General features: G+C 22.9%; 9 protein-coding genes across 9 annotated transcripts; 2 read left to right on the forward strand and 7 right to left on the reverse strand.

The window, feature by feature from the left end:
• Positions 1–660: 660 nt before the first annotated feature.
• Positions 661–4358, reverse strand: PVVCY_1001430 (conserved Plasmodium protein, unknown function; the record flags this gene model as incomplete). The annotated part of the gene is made up of 2 exons (XM_008625596.1): positions 661–4121; positions 4301–4358. The coding sequence occupies 2 exons, from the start codon at positions 4356–4358 to the stop codon at positions 661–663; spliced, it is 3519 nt and encodes a 1172-aa protein (XP_008623818.1).
• An 871-nt stretch (positions 4359–5229) lies between these two features.
• On the reverse strand, positions 5230–6357 carry PVVCY_1001440 (conserved Plasmodium protein, unknown function; the record flags this gene model as incomplete). The annotated part of the gene is made up of 5 exons (XM_008625598.2): positions 5230–5262; positions 5360–5566; positions 5710–5749; positions 5889–6036; positions 6153–6357. 5 exons carry the CDS (start codon positions 6355–6357, stop codon positions 5230–5232), a joined length of 633 nt encoding a protein of 210 aa, XP_008623820.2.
• Positions 6358–8389: 2032 nt separating this feature from the next.
• Positions 8390–9595, forward strand: PVVCY_1001450 (conserved Plasmodium protein, unknown function; the record flags this gene model as incomplete). Its single annotated transcript, XM_008625599.1, has 1 exon — positions 8390–9595. One exon carries the CDS (start codon positions 8390–8392, stop codon positions 9593–9595), a length of 1206 nt encoding a protein of 401 aa, XP_008623821.1.
• Positions 9596–10128: 533 nt separating this feature from the next.
• PVVCY_1001460 (GTP-binding protein, putative) lies at positions 10129–12963 on the forward strand (the record flags this gene model as incomplete). The annotated part of the gene is made up of 1 exon (XM_008625600.1): positions 10129–12963. The coding sequence occupies one exon, from the start codon at positions 10129–10131 to the stop codon at positions 12961–12963; it is 2835 nt and encodes a 944-aa protein (XP_008623822.1).
• A 164-nt stretch (positions 12964–13127) lies between these two features.
• PVVCY_1001470 (conserved Plasmodium protein, unknown function) lies at positions 13128–13901 on the reverse strand (the record flags this gene model as incomplete). Its single annotated transcript, XM_008625601.1, has 1 exon — positions 13128–13901. The coding sequence occupies one exon, from the start codon at positions 13899–13901 to the stop codon at positions 13128–13130; it is 774 nt and encodes a 257-aa protein (XP_008623823.1).
• Positions 13902–15050: 1149 nt separating this feature from the next.
• On the reverse strand, positions 15051–16617 carry PVVCY_1001480 (inhibitor of cysteine proteases, putative; the record flags this gene model as incomplete). The annotated part of the gene is made up of 2 exons (XM_037634435.1): positions 15051–16048; positions 16551–16617. The coding sequence occupies 2 exons, from the start codon at positions 16615–16617 to the stop codon at positions 15051–15053; spliced, it is 1065 nt and encodes a 354-aa protein (XP_037490532.1).
• A 1211-nt stretch (positions 16618–17828) lies between these two features.
• On the reverse strand, positions 17829–22295 carry PVVCY_1001490 (conserved Plasmodium protein, unknown function; the record flags this gene model as incomplete). The annotated part of the gene is made up of 1 exon (XM_037634436.1): positions 17829–22295. One exon carries the CDS (start codon positions 22293–22295, stop codon positions 17829–17831), a length of 4467 nt encoding a protein of 1488 aa, XP_037490533.1.
• A 983-nt stretch (positions 22296–23278) lies between these two features.
• Positions 23279–24535, reverse strand: PVVCY_1001500 (zinc finger protein, putative; the record flags this gene model as incomplete). The annotated part of the gene is made up of 1 exon (XM_008625603.1): positions 23279–24535. The coding sequence occupies one exon, from the start codon at positions 24533–24535 to the stop codon at positions 23279–23281; it is 1257 nt and encodes a 418-aa protein (XP_008623825.1).
• Positions 24536–25757: 1222 nt separating this feature from the next.
• On the reverse strand, positions 25758–27125 carry PVVCY_1001510 (conserved Plasmodium protein, unknown function; the record flags this gene model as incomplete). Its single annotated transcript, XM_037634437.1, has 1 exon — positions 25758–27125. The coding sequence occupies one exon, from the start codon at positions 27123–27125 to the stop codon at positions 25758–25760; it is 1368 nt and encodes a 455-aa protein (XP_037490534.1).
• Positions 27126–27777: the final 652 nt, after the last annotated feature.

The raw sequence follows: 27777 nt of genomic DNA on the forward strand, positions 1-27777 counted from the left end.
TGTTCTTTTGAAATTAATTTAGAAAAAATAATGATATTATCAATTATTTAGGGAATATTTGATCTCAAATATTTTATTCTCATTCTTTTCATTTTATATGTGTCACATAAATGAGATTTAAATTCGTACCAAATTATATACACATACATAGATATCCCATTTTTTACTTTTTCTGTGATATTCACTATTTAAGCAGTTACATATCTAATGAACTCTTTTACGTATTACATTTTATTGTTTCGTATATAGTGGGTTTATTACAAAACAAAAGTTAATATATATTTTTACATTTATTTGTTCATGCGTCTATATATCTTTTTACCTTATGCATGTAAGACTAGCATAAGTAATTTGGCATATCATGGGGAAGGTTCCATGGTTTCATCCCCTAATTTGATAAAGAACAAAATAGTAATAATAACAAAGTGATAAATATACTTTAAAGTCAAACATTAGAATTTCGTTATGTTTATGATAGCAGTAAAATGAAAAAAAATTAAGAGAAAAATAAAAATGTGATAAAAAAATTTGAAATAATACAAATAAATCATGTATATAAATTACAAAAATGAGAAATAAGCAAATTATTCAAATATGATCACAAATATCCACGTATTTAGAAAATGATAATATTTTATATTGTATCGTTTTGGCCCATTTTTATTTTTTTATTTTTTGGCGAACACTTAAAAAGTAGGGATGATTACTCACCACTTCATATTGAGGGTTTAAAAAAGAAGAAATATTTTCGATACAAAAAGGAGGAATATTCTTGTAAGATTTCTTCATATTTGAAGAGTAGGCATTTAAATACATATTAATATAGTTATATTTGCTATTATTATTGTAGAGACATTCCTTTATACATTTATTTATGTTATGAATAAATTGTTTAAAATATGAATCTATATCTATGTCTTTATATTTTGTGTTAAATATATTAAATTTAAAATCTATAAAAGGATTATTAATATCTACTAATTCTGTATATTTTTGAACAAGTTCTTCAGAAAGACTGTAATTTTTTTTGATTTGCTCAATGTTCTTGATTCCTTTTTTAGCCCCTATAATAATTTCATTCTTATCGGTGTATTCAATATTTAATTCCTTTTTTAATAAAGAATTAATAAGTAGATATTTATTTTTTTGAAAATCATTAAAATCAATTTTGCAAACATCTGGACAACAAAAATTCCAATCCTTATATTTCATATCATATGAATTATGTTCAATTTTCTCCACATTTTTATTAGTATAAGAAATGTAAATAAAATATATCATCAAAAAATCCGAATATAAATGCAATATATAATAATATAATGAATAAACAGATATTTTACTAATCTGTTCAGAATTATTTTTTGAAACATTATGTTTTTGTAAAGTATTTAATAATTCTTTGTAACACATAGATAAAGCATAGTATGTAAAGGCATATTCTTGACCTGAATTTAAATTTATATAAATACTTAAACAGTTATAATCAATTAATATATTATTAACAAGTGAATTAAAATAATTTTCTATACTGTCCACTTCTTTTTTCATATTGTATAATGTAAAATAACAAATTGTTATTCTCATTAAGGTGTATAATATATGTATATCTTTATGAAAGTTCATTAACTTTGTATGCTCTCTAGAGCCTAACAAAAAGGAATAATTTAATATTTTTGATACAATTATTTGAGCATAATCAAAAAATAAATTAAATATTTTACACATTATCAAAAATTTTAGTCGGTTTTTTGTTACACTATTCATATCTACACCCTTATCATATATATTATTATTAATTGAAATTGTATTGTCTTTATTCAAATTATCAACTTTAATATTATCCTTATTTTCACTTATCTCATATGAATTTTCTGATGGCCCCATTTCAAGGTTGTCAATAAACTCGTCGAGTAAAATTAGTAACTCTATAGAGGATATATCTTTTTCCATATAATTTATTAAATAAGGAAAATAATATCGTAATTTAAGTTCAAATATTTTTAACCATTTTGCATTAAATACTTCTTTTAAATATTTTTTATATTTATCACAACCTTTATAATTCAGCGCTTTGTCTATTTTTAGCATTTCTTCAATTCTCATAAAAAATATTTCATGGATATTAACAAAATTTATAAATAGAATTATCAATGATGGTGAAAATCCAAAAAATTGTAAATCATTAAAAATTATATTTTTTACATAAAAATTTGCATTGGTTATCTTTTTTGGATGACTAGTTTCCTCTATAGTTTCTAATATTGCGTATGTGTCACTAAAATATACATTTAGAAAAAAATTAACAAATATATTATCTTTAATATTATTTTCTAATTCTTTATTCATATTTTTATAATATGGATATTTACTTTCTTCTTTTATATATTTATTTAAAAACATCGTATAATATTTTTTAATAACATCAGGATCGTGAATATCAAACATTTCTCCGTTTTCTTCGTGTTCGTTTTCTACACACGGTTCTTTGCAAATTTCAGAAGAAACTTTAGATAATTTGACTACATCATTCTTAATATTTCCTTCATTTTTTTTCTCTTCATCTTTCATGAGATTGTTCCATTCTCCATATGATACACCCCCTTCAGTTAATCCCATTTCGTCATTAACTTCTCTCTTTTCAAAAATATCATCATTCTTACATTTATTTAGATTTTCATCCTTGTTCATATTTTCAATTGACTTATTCATTTCCTGTGGATTTCCACCTTTATTTATTTGGCGGATTAATAAATTATATTCCACTCCATCAAAACGGGTCTTTGACATGTTCATAATTTGATATAAAACAATTCTTGCTATCGATTTTGTTAAAATATCATTGCTGTTTGAATAATATTTTATATAATGAATAATATTAACAATATCTAAAAAAATAGACTTAGGATTTATGTACTCGAAATTTTTTACTATATACTCTATATTAGTATTTATATGCTCATAAAAGTCATAAACCCCTTTCACACATATGTTTGTATCATTCTTTGAGATATTGTTTAATTTATTCATTAAAAAAAAGTTATTAAAATATTTTGGAATAATATTTTTATTATCATCAAAAATATTATTTAAAAAATTTGCGTCTTTATTTATATCATGTATGCATTTTAAGATTTGGGTACAATCATCTTTTACTGTTTCAAAATTTGTATCAGATGTTTCAAATGCTATTTTGCTTAGTATAGAAACAAAATATACAATAAATTTAACCCTTTTTAAAATCATATAAATTAATTTCTCATTTTCATCTATTGATGTATTTCCTTTCTTTGAATTTTTCCCTTTTTTAGATAATTTCGCGTTTTTTATTTCTTCAAATTTTATCAGAAATTTGTTAAAACATCGTTTTATAAGAACTATATTTTTCAAAATGTATGAACGTTTTTTTCGGCACATATAAATTAATGTCTCACTTATTTTGAACATACCACTTTTATAATCATCACTATGTATTAATTCATTGTCTGCTAAAATTTTATCAATTATTTCAGTACTAGAACAGTAACAAATTAAAAAAAGTTGAAAAAAAATAAATATGTTATCCTTTATATAATTTTCTTTACATATTGATTTATATTTTTCATCCCCCCAATTTTCATTATCATTTCTATTATTGCCAATTTTATTTTTATTATCGGTTTCATCTATATTTCCTTCACCATCCTTTGGTAGCGTTGGTGATTTCTTTTCGTTCTCCATAAACATTATAAAATCATTGTTTGAAGTTTTAAAAATATCAATATATATTTTATCAGCACAGAATTTGTTAATCCATTCCCAATAATGTTTTTCAAAAAAATAGGAATCATTATTACAAGGAATTATATTTGAGTTATGTAAATAGTAGCAATTTAGGACCGATAAAAAAGGATGGCTTCCCTTAAGAAGCTTTATTTGTTGTAATAATAAAGAGTCCATTATTATTATAATATGATTTAAGTCTAATTTTTTTGTTAAATATCCTTTTTTTTCACATTCTTCTATCGTTATTCTTTTTTCAGGGTTTACTCCTGTATCTAATTTTTCATTTCCTATTTCTCGAGAGCACATATGCTTTTCACATACAAAATTTTCTACTTTAATTTCTTCATTTTCTTCCAAGCCTAAATATAAAAGAATAAAAATGATGCATTTTATTAGGTATCACTATTATATATGTGTGTATGATAGTTTATATATCCATAAAATTGTTCGCATATATACACAAAAACGACATGCAGTTTCTCATTTTGTTTTCTTTTTCTTTCAATATGTTCACTTTACTGTCAAGAGGAAAACATACCTTCTACATTACTATAAATAAGATTAGAACAATCTATATATTCTTTTTCTTCTCCCATAATTTGTTATATATATTTTTTCATGTCAATTATAGCCAATATATTGAAAAAGGAAACAAAAATATTACTAGGAATTATCTATATGCTTACATATAAAATTACAATTACAATCACATTATTTAGTAAGCATATTTTGATGCTCAAATAATTCAAACATAATTAAAATTATATATGACGCAATTAATGTTTCAAATTCCTTTTCTCTTCTTAGCACATGCCATTTTTTGATTTAAAAAAAAAATTATAAATACAATTAAAGAAACCGAATTTTTATTCGGGGTAAAATATTTTTATTGGAAAATGCTTCATTTTGTTTTTTTTTCAATCATGTTTTAGTTACCATTTTCTTAGCATCATTTTTTATATTTTTATTTTTGTAAAGAATATCCATGAACAAATAACTGACCATACATTATGTTCTATAGGAAGAGGGAATACATTAAATTATTACACAAATGTATATATTTATTTTTTTTAAAACACATAAATTCATATTGAAATATAGACTATAACACAATATAAGTTTTGTCATTTTGTAGTTATAGAAAAATTGGCCAAGCCTTGCAAAAAGAATAGTCACCATTTTTATAGTGACATTTGTAACACAGAAAATTATGATATAATAAAATTTTCTTTGGTTTTTACAAATTTTAATTAATAACGATGTAAAAATGGAGGGAAGCGAAGGTATTATCCTCCGAAGTCTATATAGCATGTAACTCATTATATATGTATAATATGTTGGGGTAATTAGATGAGGGGGCTTCTTTTTATATTACTTCCTAATATTTGTTTCTTAAATTATTAAAAATTATGCTTAAAAAGGGTATGGATGGAGATACACATATTTCTTTTTTCGAATATATATTAACTATATCTTTGCTTCTTTAGACATTTGAGCAGCCTAAAAAAGAAAATAAATCTGTATTTATAATATATTACTACATAAAATATGCATGCAAATTATATGTAAAAATATAATTATGCTTTTTTGAATATACCTCATTATTTTTTTTTATGTTATTGTCCTCAGCTTTGGGGGCATTGAATATTTGATTGATGTTCTTATATCGAGTTTCCTTAGAAATATCCTTACATTTTTCTTTATTAACTTCTTTAGAAGGTTCTGTTTTTCCAATAGCATTTTTTACAAGATGTGACGATTTTTCATTCACCAATTGCTTTTGTTTTAAAGTTTTGCTATATTTCTAAAAAAATGGAATATCATATATAGAAAAGAACATACATTTAGGCATATTTATGGATGTATCCATAAAATTGCGGCAAATCGAGCAAACACACCAATTAATGTCTGCTGTTTTGAATTGTTATTATTTTTTTTATTCCTTACATTTTTTATTTCGTTAATATTTTTTGTCATTTCCATTTTCCTTGGAAAAGTTAAAATTTGAATATTTATTTAGTTCATAGACTTACATGTATTCCTTTTTTTCATTCAATTTTAAAAATAAATAAACACATGCAAATACATATACACGTTCACCATTGTATTAAGAATTATTATGTTACTTTTTGTGTTCCATATTTATATTTAATTTCACTTTTTGGATATTTTCTGATACATTATTTATTTGACTATTAATAGAGCCATCAATTCTTTTGTAATATTTTAACTGTTCATCCATTTTTACATTTTCTTTTTTTATAATTTCTAGTTCTAAAATATATTTTTAAAAGGGTTTATGCTCATATATTTCAGGGTTATCTTGTGTATAGTTATATAAAAGAAACATTTATAATACACATACATATATAATACATTATGAATATTACCTTGCTTGAGGACTAGCAAATCATCTTGGTGTTTTTTAATTCTATCCTTTTCCGAAGTTTTTAGTTTCTCTTTATAAATTAATATTTCATGAACTTTTATTAAATCTTTTAATTCGAGTACTAACCCTCCAATATTATTTGAAAACGATTTCAAATGGTCATATCTTTTTTCTATAGATAAACTACACGAAGCCATATTTTCCATTTTTTAGATATTCCTTAAATATTACGATATAACATATAATTTATTGTATTTTATTATAAAGAACAAAAAATATTTTATAAAAATATAAAAAAATAGACAAAATCGATAATAATAAAATACGACAATTTGAAATAACCATACCCCTATGCATGCATATTGTTACAATTACAAAAACATGGTTCATATATAGACATATTCACATGTATATAAATATAAAGATCTAAGACTAGGATAAATAAAGACATCGAATTAAAATTTGTTTTATTCACTATTTCCCGCATACCGTATATGCTCTGTAAATACATACATATATTATTATGTTTTTTTAATTAATAAAATTGTGTCTTTTAAAAAGTTATGTTTTATTATATATAGAATTTTTTTCTTTTAAATATATTTTTTTGCAAAGACAATGAAAGAAATATTTACCTCCTTGGTTAATAACAAAAATATTGTCTGTATTGTTTGCTTTAATTCACCTATATTACACCTTTTATTTTTTTTTTTTGAGCTAATTATAGCGAACAAATGTATTTCATTATAAGACGATATTAATAAGAAAATAAAAAATATAATTTTTATTTGAATGATTATCATACTAATTTTAATAAGATATATTCACATTTTTAATATGATTTCATTTTACGTTTTTATAGTTATTAAAAATATTTCCATTTAAATATATATTAACAGCTATTCATATAAGAGAATAAACCTACACATTAATCTCTAATAATAATTTTATAATATATACAACTAGCCATTAAAAAATGTCTGACACAATTGACACACAAAGAATGACAAGGTAAAATCTATATTTTAAAAATTATTTTAAGCATACACAAGTTTATTATCCATATATTAGCCTTTTTAGTGTGTTAGAATTTTTAATATTACTTTTTTTCAAATGTTTATTTATATGTATTAATATATTAAAATTTTCATTAGGTCGATATAAAAGAAAAATTTATTTCCAACGAAATATATAATGAAACAAAAAAAAATAAACACGTTTAATTAAAAAAAGTAATAATTTCCCACTTATTTGTTAATAAAAATAAATATTATAAATTTAATTTAAGATACACAATGTGTATACATATTGGCCTTTCTCATAATTTTTCGAATTTTATTTACAAAAAAAATTAAAATAAATAGAACTTATTTGAATAATCAATATTTTGCTTTCCTCTCACAAATACAATTAAGTGTAATTTTTTTATGGATTCTTAAAACGATTTTATGCCACTTTAAATAAGCAATACACAGCACGAAGAAAAAAAAATATTAGAGCAATGATATTCATCAATTATATTTCTATTAAAGGGAAATAAAAAAATATATATATTCTTTATTAATAATAACTTTATTTTGGAGTATTAATATATATGTAAATATAAGTAAATTTTCTTTACAAACTGTAGATACGATATATTATTAAAGCGAAAAATGTGATTTTGTAATAAGGGGAATATATATTTATACGTGTTTACATATACGAACATATTTTGAAATGATTTAGTTTATAACTTCAAAAAAAAACAAAAAAGGCAGAAGAAATAAAGAAATAACATAACCAAGAGTATTTTATTTTATGACAAACTAAGAAGTGGGGAACACACATAACTTATATACATGTGTATTAAGTAGACCTTAATGGCAAATGCAGTTTATTATCACTAAACAATAAACTATGTGGTATTAAAAAGTTATAAATATATTGAGAGAAGATATATCTCAAATAAATAAAGCAATAATAAAATAGTTTAACATTGATAAATTGTTTGAATGTACAAAATAAGCACATCAATTATGATATAATTTTAGCAAAATATAAGTATATTTTTTTAATAAATTATATTATTTGTATCATATATAATATGCACATGCTTTCAGTTAGCCAAAACTTGTTTTGTATGATAATAATGTGAATTTTTTAATTATCCACTATTTTGACCCCTGTGTCCTTTATTTTTGTTTTATATGGCATTCCCTTTCCCTTCTATTATGTTTCTTTCTTTTTTTTTCGTATATGTATATTGAAAAGAAGAGAACGTCATTATATTATATTGCTTTGCTATTTTTTTTAATATTTAAAATCAATTTGAATGAATGTAATTCCAAATTTTGTAATTCATCAATAGGGGTTGCAAAGCATTTAAATTATGAAGGCAGGAATGAACAAGCATGTAATAATGACATAGTAAAAAGAGGGTATATAAAATCTATTTGTAAACCTCCAACCAATAATAATAATAGAATAAGAAACCGAAAGTTGAATAATGCTTTAACAATAGAAACTTATGCAAATGAACCCAGAAAAAATGGACAATCTAAGAAGAGCAAATATCATTTCCTCTCAAATCAGCATAACATCGTTAAAAATGACAACAACATAGGTTATAAAAATTGGAAAATGAAAAAAATATCGAGGTTAAATTATTCAGATAATAATATAAATGTTACACCAATTTCTGGGGGGGAAAATGACACAAATTTAATTAGAAAAAAATGGCAATTAAGGAAAAAAAATACAAATATACCTATATATTTAATGGCAAATGCGGATGCTACCGTAATGGATATAAATGTATCACCTGATATTTCTTCTCATATAGAAACAGATAGAACCAGACAAATTTGCATAAAACCTGTAGAAAACAATACACCAAATAAATTAAAAAGCAATGATGATGATCAAAAAATACAAACAAATAAAAATGAAAAAAACAAAAAAAAACAAAATTCCACAAAAAGAGTTTTGTCCGAAGAGTCTAAAAAAAGCATGAAGGAGAAACTTCGATCAATTATGATTAAAAAATGGAAAGATGCTGATTTTCGGAAAAAAATGATAAAATCCTTTAAGAAAAGAGGTGCTCACCATAATAAAAAAATATCAGACAGCATAAAAAATAAATGGAAAAATGATAAAGATTACAAGTTAAAAACATTAGAAGGGCAACGAAAATATTTTATAAAAAAATGTAAAAATAATAACGCTGTTTCAAGCAAAACACGAGAAAAAATATCAAGATCTATGAAACTCTATTGGCAAAGTAAAAATAAATATAGAGCATCACAACCTAATAATTTACAATCTATAGTCAAAAAAAAAAAACAAAAAAAAGTTTGGGAAAATATATATTCAATTATTTTGAATAAAAATGTAAATGATTTTAATAATTATCAAACATTTCACCACAATCTGTCGATTAATTTACAAGCCGCTCTTGGCTAATTGAAGCAGGTCAAATCCGCTTTATACTGTTTTTTGTGCATTATATTTTTTCTTTTTTTGAATGTGTGTATGCCCATAATCGTTTATCCATTCATTTATTCAATTGCCCTTTAATTATTTAATATATATTTTTTAATAAAAATGGGCTTATATTTTTTTTTATTAATATTGATATTATTTTATTTTTTTTAAATAGTTATTTATTTTTATATTTCGTAAATAAAAAAATAACACATTAAAAATTTTTTTTTTCTATCTATGCAATTTAAATAATGTTACAAAAACAAAATGGCTATATAATGCCTTTCATTATCACTTTTATGTAAACTATTAATACTATGCTATACTTAGAAAAATGTTAGGAAATTTATCAAAAGTTATAATCTTTAAATCTTCGAAACTACTATCATATAAGCATTTATATATGCGTGGCATATAGTAAATATGTGTTTTATAATTTTTATATGATTTAGTATACATAATATATGTACTATACATGTATGTATAATTTGGGGATTGTTTGACTCGTTTTAATGATTTACAATCTGGGATTTAGAAGGATATTACGCATTTCTATATTTATAATATTCTTATTTAATTTTACATATGTATGCAATATTAAATATAATGTAATAAACAAAAAAAATGTATCCTTGGTCAGTGATACACTAAGTTGTCGAGAAAGGGGACAAAAATGGTGGTTACGAAAAACGTCCGCCTTTTTAAAAAGGAATAGTTTTAGTAGAATAATAAAATGGCATAACAAAATACAGAATAATATAGGCCATTCACAAAGGCCAATTTATTCATTAAATTATATTCCAAGTTTTAATCCCCTATTGTTATTAAAAAAATGGGAAGGACTTATAAAAAAAAAAAAAATTAATCACAATTTTTATGAGAAAAAGCATAATAAAACACCAAGGAATAAAAATTCAACCTGTCACATATCAGAAAAGGAAGATGTAAATGATTATACTAAAGAGAACAACAGCAATATTTATAAGGATAACGAACATAGTAAAAAACAATACAATGATAATAAAGATGGCGATATCCTCAACAAAGACATTATGCCAATTGAAAATTCAGATTTAAATAATGAAATGCTACATAAATCTAACATTGAACAGAAAAATGTTCGTAATTTTTGTATCCTAGCACATATTGATAGTGGCAAATCGACTTTGGCTGACCGATTTTTAGAATTAACAAATACAATTAAAAAAAAAAAAATGCAAGATCAATTTTTAGATATGATGGCACTTGAAAGGGAAAGAGGGATAACTATTAAATTAAAGGCTGTTCGTATGAATTATAAAAATTATATTTTTAATTTAATTGACACACCTGGACATTTTGATTTTTATCATGAAGTTAAAAGATCACTAAATGTTTGCGAAGGTGCAATTTTACTAATAGATGGAGGTAAAGGTATTCAAGCACAAACTCTTAATATATTTTTAGAAATAAAAAAACACAATATCAAAATAATTCCAGTAATAAATAAAATTGATTTAAATACATGTATATATGATAAAATATGTGAAGATTTGGTAAACAAATTTGATTTTAAAAAAGAAGAAATTTTAAAAATATCCGCAAAATATGGAAATAATGTAGAAAATGTGTTTCAAAGAATCATAACGGATATACCTCACCCTCCTATACAATCAAACACATTTTTCAGAGGTATTGTTTTTGATTCTTTTTATGATCAATATAAAGGAGTAATATTGATCGTTAAAGTGTTAAATGGGTTTCTAAAAAAAAAACAAAAAATTTATTTTATAAATAGTAAAAAAACATATATTATACAAGAAGTGGGTTATTTAACCCCTAATATGAAACCAACTGATATAATATACCAGGGAGATATTGCATATATTTCTTCAAACATTAGAAATTTTGATGATATTGAAATTAGTGAGACTATAATCAATCATGATGTAGTTCAAATAAATGAACAGCAAAAAAAAATACATATAAATATTAAAAAAAGCGATTTTTATAGCACACTCACAAATACTGACCAACACATTTCTAATACCATTAATAATGATGTTGATAATCATGTTAACATAAATTTTGAAAATAAAGAAAATGAAAACTTAATAAATGTAAAAGAAGTTCAATGTAATACAGAATATGATTTACATAATTTGGACAAAAAGGAGGTGGGTATCGGCACAGGGACAATAAAAGAAGTGAACCAAATCGAAAGTACAGATACTGATACAGATAAAATACATGAAAAAAATGAAGAATTCGAAGAAATAAATATAAAAGATATTGCAGCGGATAAAATAGATATTGCTTATCCATCTGTCTATTGTAACATATATAGTGTGAATGATAAAAAATGCAAAGAACTGGAAGTCGCATTAAATAAATTGAAGCTAAATGATACATCCTTTTCATTTAAAACGGATATATGTGAAACATTAGGGAAGGGTTTTAAATGCGGGTTTAATGGATTATTACATTTAAATATAATCCAAGAAAGAATCAAAAGAGAATATAATGTAGAAACTATTATTACAGCCCCTTCAGTAAATTATTTAGTAAAGGTAAAGGAAAAATATATAGATAAAAGGTTAAAAGCTAAGTTAATAGAAAAAAATTTTGATATAAATAGTATTAATATAGATGATGGAAATTCTGAATCTACGAAAAAAGAAGCAAGTGAAACTAAAACACCAAGTGGAATGTTTTTTATGACCAGTAATTCAAATGATATACCTCAGAAAAATTATATTGAGCATATATATGAACCTTATGTTAAAACAAATATTATTACTCCTGAGGAATATCAAAAGCACATAATGAATGAGTGTTTTAAAAGAAGAGGAATTTTTATAAAAAAGGAACATATTAATGATCAAATAATTTTTACTTTTGATATGCCATTATCAGAAATTTTGATTAATTTTTTAGATGAAATAAAATCATCAACTAAAGGTTTTGGATCAATGAGTTATGAAAATTATATTATATATAAACAAAGTGATTTATACAAAGTTCATATATATATAAACAATAAATGTATTGAATCCTTGACATTTATTGCACATAAATTAAACTATCAAGAAAAATCTAAAGCCATTGTCTCAAAATTAAAAAGCCTAATTAATCCTCATCAATTTTTGATTGTTATTCAAGCTGCTATTGGGTCAAATGTTTTTGTTTCTGAAAAAATTAAGCCATTAAAAAAAAATGTGACTGCCAAGTGCTATGGAGGTGATATAACACGACGCAGAAAATTGCTCGAAAAGCAAAATGAAGGTAAAAAAAAAATGTTTACTATAGGTAAGGTAAAGTTGCCTCCCGGTATTTTCACAAAGTTATTTAACATAAAGGATAAGTAACACGACATACATAAGGAAAAAAACCATTCAAAAAAAACGAGAAAGGTAACAAATTAAAGTATTATTACTATTGATAACTCTTGGTTTATCAAGAAAAGACCAAAAAGAAAAAATGGCGAGATGCATGCACTAAAATATGTGTATATATATCATTGTTTTTTTTTTTATTTTAAAATTTTTTTTTGTAACAATTCATTTCTCACTGTATGAATTCTTTTCTTCAAAAAAAAAGACAAACATAAAAACATACTGCATGAGAACATATAAATAGGAAATAAACTATTTATGTCGTATGCATTTATTAATTTTTTATTATCTTTTAAAAGCTTATTATTATTTCCAATATCACTATGATTGCCGCTAGGGTCCTTCTCCTTATGGGCATCTTCTACACATTTGTTCTTATCTGTTCCGATTTTATTAAAAAGGGATAAGTTTGCTGTAATTTTTCTAATATCGATATAACTATATAACATATTTTGTATTTTACAGATTCTCTTTTTTAATTTATTAATTAACTTGTATTCTTCTAAGATCTCATTATTATAAATATATATTAAGGGTTCTGATTGATTATAATTTTGTGGATTATACAGAATGCAAATATCCTTTTCTCTTGATACTTGATCAAAAATATTTTTTGTATAGATATTTGTTTCTATATTTTGATCACCTTTGGGGGTTTTAAATAAATCCATGTATATTTTATATTCTTTATCATTTTCAATCCTTTCATTATTTATGAAAAAGAAATATTTTATATTTAAGTGGAATGATCCACCTTGAAAATGTTTTGAATATTTTAATGTAACATGATCAACACTCCCATTTATTTTTGCCCATTTTTTTTTCGTTCGATTCTCGTACATTAAATAGCAACTTAATGTTAGTCCATATGATCCAACTATAAGGGGTGTGACTGTTTTTATCTTTTCCATTTAATTAAACAATTCACCCCATAGTATATTTAATAATATTCACCAAAATAGTAAAGTTATGTTGCTAAGGTACTTTTTAAAATGACCATATAATATCACGTCGTTTATTATTGCCACTTTATTTCACCACTTGGCTATTTTACTCTTTCAATTTGGTAAATCTTTAAAGTACCCTTCCGCTTTTTAATTATGTAGGTTTTTTTATATTTTATATACAACCGTTTTTCTTATCCAATCATGCATATTAACATATATATATTATTCTCCACGAAATTCCGTAGTTGGGGAAGGGAATTAAAAAGGAGTGTACTATATTATATCAATTATTTTACAGTAAAAATATGGCATCAAAATATATATTTTTTCATCTTATAATTCTCTACAGCCAAAAAAATAATATAATACTTTGCAAGGTCCACCTAGTAGCCATATTTGCCAAAGAAAATATACATTTTATACAAAATCGCAACATTATAATAACATATAATGAAGAAATATTCAAATAAATTGCTTAGTAAAAAATGAGATGAAATCAAATAAAATAAGATAAAATAAATATTTCATTAATTACATTATTTATTTTTATCAAATAAAAAAAAACATTTCTATAGAACTTATTTAAAAAAATATATTCTTTTGGGATATTTTTATCTCGGTCCCGTGTATTATATTAATTTCCGTTTTGAAATTAAAATTTTTTTTTCCCAAAACTAATTTCTTTAATTATTATTAATCATACATTTTTATAATTTATGATTTGTTTAAAAAATTCACAAATAATTGAATTATAAATATAATTATATAAATGCACATACATCTATGTAATATATTAACGGAGCCTATCTAAATTAATCAATTTGATAATTATATACAATTACAAATTAATGCATTTTTGCCGATAAAAATAAAGGATAGCCATAATAAAATTAAAGACATATACAATGATTAATATTAAAAAAAATGCTTAAATATTATTACTTCGAAAAAAATAGATAAAATAGTACCCTAAAGATATGTGGGTGGCATAAAAAAAAATTATAATCACATATATTATATGCGCATATATGTGTGTTTGTATGCAGCGATGCATATCAAATCAAGGTAGAGCATATAAGCCCCTTTTCACAAAATTTTTATTTTTTATACTCTTTATTGGACAGTTACGTTAAGAATTTTAGTGTTTGCTCCTGATTCTGGTGAAAATGGTCTATAATAAGAATAAACAATATAATATTTTCCGGGTTTATGAGCTTTAATTACACTTCGTACTGGTTCTGGGCCTCCAAGGATATGCATTTTGGGTTTCTTAGGTTCTTTAGAATCATTTTCGTTTTGCTCTGATGCATTGTTTCCGTCACCTACATTTTTTGAACTATTATGTTCATTGATTTTAAATTTTTTGGGTTGAGTAACAGAAATTTCTTCTGAAAAGAAGGGTTTTTTAATTAATTTTTTGGGGAATTCTTCAGGATTTATAGCTGGTTCATCCTTGTGTATTCCTAATAATACCCATATATATCCAGTACCAGCATTTCCTTCGAAGTCAATACAGAATGTTTCACCAACAGATAATGATTTGTTAATAGTTTCTTGATTTGTATAATTTGAAAGGTTTCCTAGTTTCATTGAATTATCACATTTTTCATTTCCAGTCAATTCATATTTACTGTCAATTTTATCACTTTCATTCATTGTGTTGTTTTCTTCTAAATTGCTACTAATATTTATATCTTTATTTTTATTTTCTGAATCTGATTCCAATTCTGTTTCAGCCTTTTCTGATTCTTCGATAAATGAGGAATTAGAATTAAGATCGTCAGATGGTTTGTATGAAGTAGTTGGGTATTCGGGATTATCTTCGATATCTTCGTTTTTATCAGAAAATTGATTTGGTGTAAAATTTAAGCTAAAATCGTTGATATCGTCACTATTACTATCTCCAGGTATTATGGCATTACCATTATTTGGTTTGATTTTTTTTCTAATTAATAATATTGATTCTTCTTTACCACTTTCGTTATCATCTGAATTTTCCTTATTAAACGGTATGATTGTGAAATTCGAAGGAGATTTCTCTTTAAATATTTTCTTTGCGATTTTTATCCAACTGGTCTCGTTTACAATATCAAAGGAATATAGGCTGTTATCTGAGCATAAATTGAAAAATATATATAAATATTTTATATAGTAACATAACGATTGATATACATAAATGCATAAAATATGGACACTATTATTAATAGAACTATATATGCACCCGGATTTTAACACTTGCTACCGCAATGAAACTAATTTAGCTTTTGTATATAAATATGAATAGTTAAAATATAAGAGCTATTTTATTCATAATATATAGTTAATAAAGCTATCAATTTTATCGTATATATAAATATATTAAGCAATCAGTCTATAACTTAATGAATTATATGATCTCATGCACATGGGCAATCTGCATATTATGTATGTCCATCGTTGCATTATTCATTGTTTTTTTGTTTATTTTTGTCATATAATATAAGCATAATTTTTAATCAACAAAAAAGATAGTTTCATTTACATGTAGAATATTATGTATATATATTTTTCCTTATTATATTTTATGCATTGTTTGTTATATTTAAAAAAATTATTTTGTTTTAATTATATTACCTTCACAGTGTGATAAAAGGATTAGGGTGGAGCATATATTAAGCACGAAAAAAGTTATACTTTTCATATTGAAAAACTGTTATCTATATTTATATATTTTTCCTTTTTTTTAAGCAAGCTGTTAAATGAGCTAATTGTAAAATAAATAAAAAAAAGTATATATATATATATTATATATAAGGAAAAAATATTAAATATATAAAAGTTAATTTCACATATAAAAATTATAAATAAAACTGCATAAAATTTTAAATATTATATATATATTATTATGTAATGTTATTATATGTATATAATATTTTTCCTTAAACGTGCCTTTAATTTTTTTTCAATTTATTTAAAATTCTTGCTATTAATATATAACCTTCGAATAAATGAAATAGCATTCAAATATAAATGTAAATTTATTTTTGATATATAATGCATATACTGTGTATTATTATATATATTTTTTTACATAACACTATTAATTATATATTTAAAAAAAATTATATATATAATAAATTTTAGTAAAAGCTAAAAAAAAGGTCTGTTACCCAGTTAAACATTATATATTATTCAAATATAATGCCAAAGCCTTTTTATATGATTAATATACATATATATATGCATGCATATGTTGGTTTTGACTTATTTTTATTCGTACAAAATTTAATATTACTTATTACAAGATATATAAAAAAAAATGTTTGAACTTATTTGTTTATATATTAACCAATGCTTGGGGCATTATAACAATTTTTAAATAAACACTAAATATGAATAAAGCAAATGTGTTTCTAGTTTATGTTGTGCATTATGGTGTTAGCAGACATTAATATTCAATACATCATAGCCTATCATATATTATATGCTTTTCGTTGGCAAACAAATTTAAACCACCTTTTTTACCACTTAAATGGCCATTGTGTAAAACTAAGTGAGGCCATTTTTGTAAGGGTTTTTAATTTTTTATAATGAATATGAAAGGAAAAGCTATTATGGGTGTATATTTTTATATGTTTAATGATTTTATGAATATGTCATATAATGTGATAAAATAAAATTAAAATATAAAAATTTTAAAGATGGTAGTTTTCCATAAAAAAAATTAAAGATATAAGTTAAAAAAAAAGCAAACTATATATATAATACATATTATATAGTGTAAAGACGCTTAGGGTGTATACAATTACGATAAACGAAAAGGCATCATTAAAAAATAATGGCCGTAAATGCAAAAAATTGTAAAGTGAAAAAAATAGAAGGAAAACTTTTTTTGTATAGGTGCAAAGCAAATCAATTAATATAGTAGCTTTGCCCATAGACAAGTTTTCTCAAATTAATGCTACTCAACATATTGAAAACATAATTTTTATATCTATAATCTGCATCATTGTCTGTTTCAATTAAAGCTGAAAATTGTCCTCTTTTATCATTTGGTAATATATTTTGATCGTCTCCAATTTCTTGCTGATCTTGTTCATTAAATTGTGTATTATTAGATATATGATCTTTTTGTGCAAATTCATTCTTGGTACTATATTGATTATTATGACTATCATATATATTTTGATCATTTTTATTATCATAACTATTGAACGGTGTTGAATCGAAATTTGTTTCATTGTCTCCTCGTAAAAAAATTGATGGGACATGAATTATTTTCAAAAAATAAAAAAGAGACATAATTCCTATCATAAAATTATAAAATAATTCTTGAAATGTTTTACTATAACAATATGAGGATAATGTATTTTTATTATTATTTTTATTTATCCCGGAACGAGTATTACTACTTATAGTACTAATATTTTTTTCTCCATTCTCATGTCTATCTATATATAGCTTTACATTAATGTATTCAATAAACATATTAAAAATGTTCATATATTTCATATTCATTCCTTGAATTATTTTAAATATAATCACAAGGTCTTCAATTTCACAAATTTTTCCAATATGCTCAAAAGAAAAATATTTTATTTCATCATTTATATTGTCTAGTTTATGATTTTCCTGATTTTCTTTAGAAATCAGTTTATCGTCTTGGACTTCCAAATTATTTCTTCTTCTTCGGACTTTCTCTAATATAGGGAATTGCTTGCTCATTTCTTCATTGAAGTTTCTCAAATTTTTTACTGACTCAACTGGTTTATAATTCAAAGAAAAATCAAAATTAACTGAGTTTATATCCTTTAATTCTAGTTTATTATAATAAAGGACATTTAATAATTTCATTTGCAAATTAGGTTTAAATAGATCATAAAATTCCATTGGATGCTCATGTGTTATACATAGATTTACCAGTGGAAGTAAATATACACATGGTATTAAAAGAAAGTATAAATATTCACAGAAAAACACCAAAATGAATTCAATACATGTTGTATCTATATCTTCATTATTCATATTACTCAAATAGCTTTCTATTACTATACTCATTTTTTCATTATTATCCATAATATCATCAAAATTATTGCCATTATTTTTGGATATATTATTATTTGGATCTTTTTTTTCATAATCCATATTTATATTAATTGGAGTTAAATCTGTATATGGTATTTTTTTATTCGTACCGCCAACACTAGTTTGATGCCAACTTATATGGTTATTCATTATTTCTTCGAATATTTCTTTTTTGGGGGTTCTATTCAATTCACTCTGATTGTTATAATCAGTTCCATTGGGGGGAAACATATTGTTGCTGTTTTCATAACCTGAAAAACGCTTGTTGTATTCATTTTTTTTTTTTACAACAATTGATGCATTTAAAAAAATAATTAAGAAATTTATTTTGTTCAAAAAAAATTCCATGCTTAAAGAGGATGATGAATTTGTTTTATTTTCTTTATAGCTGTCTATATATTCCTCCAACTTAAAAACATAAGAAGCATCTTTTAAAAAGGCGTTAATATCATTTAGAATTTTTTTTAGTATATTTTTTTTAGTTACATAAAGATTTATAAATAAATCACAAATTGTGTTTAAGATTTGTTTTATTTCTTTGTCTATTTCATCACTTGCGGCTTTTAAATCTTCCAAATTTTGTATAATATATCTTTTTTCATATTTTTTAAATAACTCTTTTATACATTTTACTCTTTTTCTTAATGATGCATATATTGGAACATTCTTTAAAATAATATTAATTATAGATAAACATATATTATATTTGTTTTTTTTATAAACAAGATCAATCATTCTTATACAGATCGATTTAACTAGACATTTATGTAAATATAATAGTTCCATTTTTTTCATATCTTCATTAGTGGAAATATTTTTCCCCTCATCATTACTCTTCTTAATATTTTTATTTGTTTTATTTTTACTGGTTCTATCATTAGCAACAGTATTACATGCCTTTGCTTTTGAAACAAGATTCTCTTCATATTTATATATTTTTAAATATTCATTGTTTTCCCATTCTTTTTGTAGCATTTGAAATCCATCGATATTATGCTCTGATTTCATGTGACTAAATAAATTATTTATAACATACTGTTTTATATAATCACAACTGTTCATAAAATCGTTATTTTGTATTCTATTGATTGGTGATAAATTTTCAGATAAATTATGCATACCATAATTTTGATAATAGTAACTTGGAAAATTCCCATTATTTTTTAATTTGTGTTTAATAAGATCTCTGTTTAATAAAAATGAGTATGCTATTTCTTTTCCTTTATTTAATTCATTTTCATTGTGTAAAAAAAATATTTCGTTATTATCTAAATTGCTTGTTTCATTCATAATACCACTGTTATTGTGTCTATTTATTTTATTAATTTCTTTACCTTCAAATTTTTGAGCAATAACATTTTTCATATTTTTTGCTTCGTTACTTTCTTTTTCATGATATATAAAACTAAAATTTTCTATACACATATGAAAAGATTCATGTTTAACCTTTGCTTTTTTATTCATTTGACCATTTACCAAATTAGTATCATCTTCATATTCTAATTTTCCATTTCTTTCTATTCGTTTATTATTACACTTTTTAATATTATTATGTTCATCTGATGAATTTTTTTCATTCTGTTCATTTTCTAAGTTATTCTGAATGTTCATATTATATTTCCCCACTGCGTTATTTTCTTTGGTTGCATTGTTTTTTCCATGAAACTGTTTTGATATGGGAACTAATTTATTATTCAGCATGATCACTGTTGCTTGCTCCGTGATTTTTTTTTTCTCTTCCATATCAATAATATAGAGCATGTTTGATTTCCCCACATTTTTAAAGTAGTTAATATGAATTTTATAAAAATTACTTGCATGTAATAAAAGCGCATATTTTTTATGTATATTAGCTACATCAATACAACTTAAAGATTTAATCAGTTCACTTTTATAAGTAGAAAATGTCTTTTTGCTGTATTCCAACCGTTTTTCATTTTTGGTGTTACATCGCTCGCTATTCCTTTTAGTGGCACACTCTTCATTATTTTCTTCATCAATATCTTTTTCATTAAAATATTCCAATGGTATGTTTAAAAAAGATAAGAGTTTTTTATCAAAAAAATCTCGTATATACATATAAATAATATATTTTAATTTTAAAAAACTAATACTATGATTACAAAAAAATATATAATCAATTAATGTGTTATACTCTTTTAATTTAAAAAGTATATTATTAAAAATTGGATTGAACATTATATTTTCCATTAAACTATAATAATTTATATACATATTGTAAATATTAACATGCAAATGTTTTGTTATAATATTATCTAAATTACTTAAACCTGATAAGATACAACAATTTGTTATAATAACACTTATATTTATATTATTAAGTTCTTTTAAATGAGTTAAATACAATAAAAATGCGCTAAATATAGATGATTTTAATTTTAAATAATTCTTAATAAATATAACTAAAACACCATTTTTTTGATGTCTTTTAATTACTTTATGAAATAATTCATCAACATTACTTTTGTCTATTTGTATGCGCTTATTATTAATACTACTATTTATTCTTTTTACAATCCGAATAATTATATTTTCCACTGTATCATTATGATATACATTTATTATGCATGCCATAACATTTTTTTTTTTAGTTAAAATTGTATAAACTGGTGCTAGCAGTTTATCATTGGTACTACAAGGATAGCTACTTTCATTGTTACTATCGTCACTCATGTTATCTTCTTTATCAAGTTTTGTATGGTCATTCCCCATATTTATTGTATCATCTTTTTCTTTGTCTTCTTCAGGGCTGTTGATTTTTTTCAAATGCTCTACTAATATTCTATATTGCATTAAATTTACAAATGGGCACGTTTGTGTTTTTATAATTAATAAAGATACCTTGTCATTTTTTAGACATAAATGTTTGTTCAAAAAAATTATTTCCTTATCTATTATATTATTTACATAATTATATATATAACAGTTCAAATATTTATTCATATTATTCCATGTTTCATTAAGTGCTTTACTTCTTAACAAAATAGAACAAACTTCATCATCATTTATTATATTTGTATCTTCGATCTTTTTTTTTTTTCGTTCTCTTCTTAATCTATTTAATTGTTTATTTTCATTTATACATTCCAAATCATTTTTTGATTTTATTATTGGTAAAGCCACCGATTTCAAGCAAACATTAAAATTAGGGACAACCAAATTACTAGGCTTATTTATGTTCTTATTCTTTATGCTATTATTACTGCCTTTATATTTGCTTAACCAGCAACTCGAGGTTACTTGAATGCTATCTTCATATTCTTCAGTTATCATTTTAGATATCACATGAAACTAGTTTAATTTTTTTTATGTTTGTAATTACACATTGGGTGTGCATACCCTCAAAAAAAGGGAAGACGCTTAAAACATAGATAACACAATAATAAGAACAATAAAAGGCTAAAAGGCTAATAATAGTAAGAATATTAAAAAATGCAAGGCGAACAATCATAACATATAAATCTGGGTGTAAAAAAAATTAAAATATGCTTAAGAATAATAATGAAAAAAATTGTGCATATGCACCCTCTCAAACCCAAAATAATAGCTAGTCGTAAACAAAAAAAAATATATAATATACAACCAAATTAAATTTAAGAATATAAATATTTTACATATTGAATATAATTTTTTAAATACATAATATGGTCATATGCTTAATATTATATTATGCATATTTTTATCTATATAATATTGGATATAAATATATTGAATGCGACGATTTTAAAATTCGGCAAATTATTGTGTATATGATGAGCACACATAATACACATTATAAGTAACTTTTATTTATGTCATATTAATTTTAAGAACAAAAAAAAAAATAATAATAAATGATAAAACAAAATATTACCTAATGAAAAATAATAAGTTAAAGTGTAATAAAAGCAATACAACATAATTAAGAAAACAAAACAGTATTGCACATAATTAAAAAATTATGCTAAAAAATTAATTTAAATTAATGTAATCCCAAACTTTTAAAATGTTACAACAAATAAAATTATTTAAATCCAAATATGTAATATATATACCTCATTTTATTTATGCACATATAACATATAGCATAAGGCTTATTCTTATTTTACTTTAGCCAAGCCATTTTTTATTATATATTCCTTAAGGCAAATAAAAAATTGTTTATTTAAATTTTTTGTATTAGCTAACATTTCCACATATATATATATATATATATAGCGTATGCATATATTTGTCACTTCTTTTGTCCTCTTTATTGCTTCATCCCCATTTTAGGTTTAATTTTTGGCCGATAAAACAACTTCCCTCTTTTCATTTGCTTGTATGAAACTAGCTTGTTGTTTGTAAAACATTGTTAGTTGTTCTTTTGGTTTTGTAAAATCATCAAAATGATAATTTGCATAACTATAGAGAAATTTAATTTTTTTATTGACATATTTAAAAAGTTTTTGGTCTTGAAAAATCATAATAATTTCGGAAGCATTATTTCCTTTATTGTATAATTGATCTTTTTTTTTATTTATTTTTCCAATTTCTTTTTTAAATATTTTTTTTGTTTTATATAAACACCTAAGAACAAGATCTTTTAAATCTAATATTTTTGTCACATCAGTTATAACATTATATAAAATATTCTTTTCTCTTGCAATTTCATTATTTTCAAGTATTCTTTGAAATAAGTTATTAATTGTGTTTAGCACATTTGATTCTGGCATAGTAGATCTGTTTAATGAGCTCGCTAATTCCAATAGTAAATAACAGAACTCTTTATTATATATAGACTTATTATATATTCGTAACAAATAACAATAAGAATATATTATTTCAACAATTATAAAAATAACATTTTTATTTACATTTTTAGTACAACATATATGTTCCGGTATGTCCATTTTTTTTATAACACAATTAAGCCACCATGGGTCAAATGTTCCTAAATATAAATTCATATCATTATTTTTTAAAAATGATAAAAATTGTTTTTTTTCAGTTTGATTTAAATCATCTAGTGTTAATTTGTCTTTTAGTGCTAAATCAGTAAGGACTTTATATCGCTTATTGCTTATACACCATTTTTTTGAATACCCACTAATTTCTTCAGTTTCACTATTATCACTTCCACTATGCTCCATATCCTCATTTTCATTTTCACTACTATCTCTTGCATTTTTATCCTTATCATTTTTTATTTTTTCATCTTTAATTTGGCTATAATCATTCCCTAAAATAGCTTCTTCAATGGTATTCATATCATTTTCACCATCGATATGCTCATTATCATTATTTTTATCGCATGGGTAATTTTCTTCAATATTTTCATCATAAAATTTTTTTAACTTAAATTTAAATTCTTTTATATCATGCTCTTTAACTATATTATTTTTTATTTTTTCATTGACTTGATTTTCCAAAAAATTAGTAACACATTTATTATTATGCCCTTTGTAACATTCAAGACTACAATACACTATTTCACAGGATGGGCAAACATATTGAAATGTTTTTTTTTTACATACCTCACATGTTTTTTTCATGGTTGTAAGTTATTCATTTAAACTATGTTTATATATTATTTTGTATATTTTAATATATCTATACACGCATGTATTCCTATCTAACTTGCGTATATTATCATATACTACTTCATGGGGCTGTGCAAAATAGTAACAAATAAAATATTACTTTTTTTATACATTTTTTTATTTAATTTGGGTTATGCTGAAAAAATATATGCAGTACATAAAAAAGGAGAAATATACCATCCCTTGAAAAAAACATAATAGACTACGGTAAAATTGGATAGCTATTCTACAAATTAAGTGTTGTTCTCTTTAATACTATATGCAAGCTATCTATACATACATTTGCGCATGTGCTTACCATTTAGTTAGTTACTTATTTTAACTAATATACTACCTTAATTGTATTTTCATTCCCCCATATAAATTGAAAACCTATTTTATACTTGAAAAAAATATGTGGAAATTTATTAACTTTGTTTCTTTATAATCTCCATATAAAAAAAAAGAAAAATGAAAAAATATGTAATAAAAAATAAAAGCAAAATAATAGACTCTAACAATATAAATAATTACGTATATAATCTTAATTTATTTTTATAATATAATATGAATTATATTTGTTGTGATTTTTTTTTTTTTGAGGGGCAAAGCGAGAAATTAAGCATGCAAATAAAATAGTATTGCCATCCCTATATATCTAATATGTTCCTATTTATTTTTATAATAATGTCCTTTTATTTTATGTTGCAACTCCCAAAATTATATTCATTCATAATATTATAAAATATATAAACATATTATATAAGAAAACACAGTATGGAGAAATACAAATTAAATAATGTTTGTGAATGCTGTAATATAAAAGAAATTATATTTTTTGGTAAAAATATTAAATTATTAATTTACTGTTTCCTTATTCTTTTATAACTTAAGTACATGTTTTTTTAACACAATTAAAATGGATAATTGGTATTGTTGTGAAATTATATGGTTGAAGGTGGAGCATGAAAAAAACAGTCTAACTTAAGAGAAATTATAAATAATAGTTGTTTACAAAATTTTATATTTTATCCCAATAAATAAGTATTTTTAGGGAATGTGTGCAATACAAACTCGATAATAACAATTATCTAATTTTCAAAGGCAAGAAAAGTTAAGAAAAAAAAATTATTTAACAAATTTATGAGTCACAAAAAAGCAAATTGCATACACAAGTGAAAAAGGATTAAAAAATCTATGTGAAATAATTTAAGATTATATTATATCTATTCTTGGATGTTTTTCCTACATCAATGTCACTATCATACATATTGTCCTTCATGCCGAATATATTTTTTTGAATTTGTTTAAGTCTGGGTAAAATGATAGATAATATGGTCATTGCAAAAATCCCAAAAAGGGCAAACATATTTTGCTTGTTAAATACAAATTTTGGGGCGTACGAAAAAAACATGATTGGCTCTATTTGAAATATATTGGTATTGTTTAAAATCCTTAATAGAAGAATGTTCCAAAAGTAAGTAAAACATGATACAATTAAATATGATGAGGTAAAGGAAAAGACAAAATTCTGAGCTTTTTTTGCTGGAAATATATTACTTATCATTAAAAAAAAAATAATAAATGATATAAATAATAAAATAGTTAAGCATATTATTTTTACTAAAAAGTCATTTTGTATATATCTTATAAATATTATTATAGTTTTGGGGGTACATAACAAATTATATATCATATTTCCAATTAATATCGATTCTGCATAAACAATAATTATCCAACCAATAGGCTCCTTTTTAATTTTGGTGTTCTCAAAAAAATATAAAATGTCTTTACAAGGGCTCATTGATATAGAATAAAAATAAAATGTGAATATTAGACAAACAATACAACTTAAAATTGCTGGTAAAAATGTTAATGATATTTTTAATATGACAAAAAAAATGAACAATGTAGAAATTTTAAGTATATATTCTTTAGCTACATATTTTCCTTTAATATAGCCATTAAATAATATTTTAATACAAAATAAGTACATATAAGATATTAAAAAAAGTAAAAATATATTACTGTATATTTGTGGTATATATGTTCCTTTGTAAATTATTTCCCCATATTTAGCATCATTGTTAATATTAAAATATAGATTTATATTATTTATATCCTCGGTTAGACTATTTATATAATATGGCTTAGGCATACCTTTAATTAAATCGCCATTATTTGAAATATTATTATTTTTTAAAAAAAATGATTTTTTATTCAATTGTTTCCACTCTTTTACTACTACATTTGAAATATTTGTTTTATCATTATTTATATTTTTATACTCATTCCATTGTGAATAATCATTTATATTTTCTTTTGTTACTCCATTTAATGCTGACAAAGCTAAGTCTATATTTATATTTCTCAACCCTTGGTATACATATCTCGTGTCTATATTTAACTCACTTATTTTAACGTGATTATTTTTTGAAAAATTTAAAAAATAAAAATTATTATTAAAAAATAGTTGTCCTTCACACGAAAATAGGCTAATCCTGAGAATTAAAATGATTATAGAAATAATCAATTTTTTACTTTGAAATAAACCACTAATCATTTTGTTTTTTTTTTTTAATAAAGTTATCAATAATTGATAAACACAAACTAAAATAACGTACAAAAAAAATTACCAAAAAATACAACAAAATATTAACAAACTAACAAAAGACAAAAATGCACATCATAAATATACACATATTCTCTCATTCATGTATAAAATAAAATAAATTAGTAATGTCTAATTGGGTAAAGTAGATTAAAAAATTGTTCGCTTTATGAATTATAAAACAAAAAAAAAATAATATAGGTACATGCGCACTGAAATGAAAAACAAAATACTTAAATAATTAAATTAATACTTGAATTTACATATCACATTTTTAATACACATTATATGCATACCTCGTATATAGCACGATACTATTTATTATATTTTACTTATTATGTTTATTTTTCGATATGCTTTACTTATGAGTATTATTTCAACTTAAGATATATTACTTAGCCTTGTGCATATTTCCGCTAAATGGGAAGGAACAAATGCTATTATTAATTTCAAATTATTACAATACCTATATATAAAATATATAGGGATATTATTTTTATCGAAATTTTAAGTTTCGCATAATTACACTAGCACTAATAAATGTTTAAAACATAATTAAATAAAAACAATATCATGGGGTCCATTTTTATAAAAAAAATAATTT

Source organism: Plasmodium vinckei (assembly GCF_900681995.1).
Source record: "Plasmodium vinckei vinckei genome assembly, chromosome: PVVCY_10".
NCBI lineage: Eukaryota > Apicomplexa > Aconoidasida > Haemosporida > Plasmodiidae > Plasmodium > Plasmodium vinckei.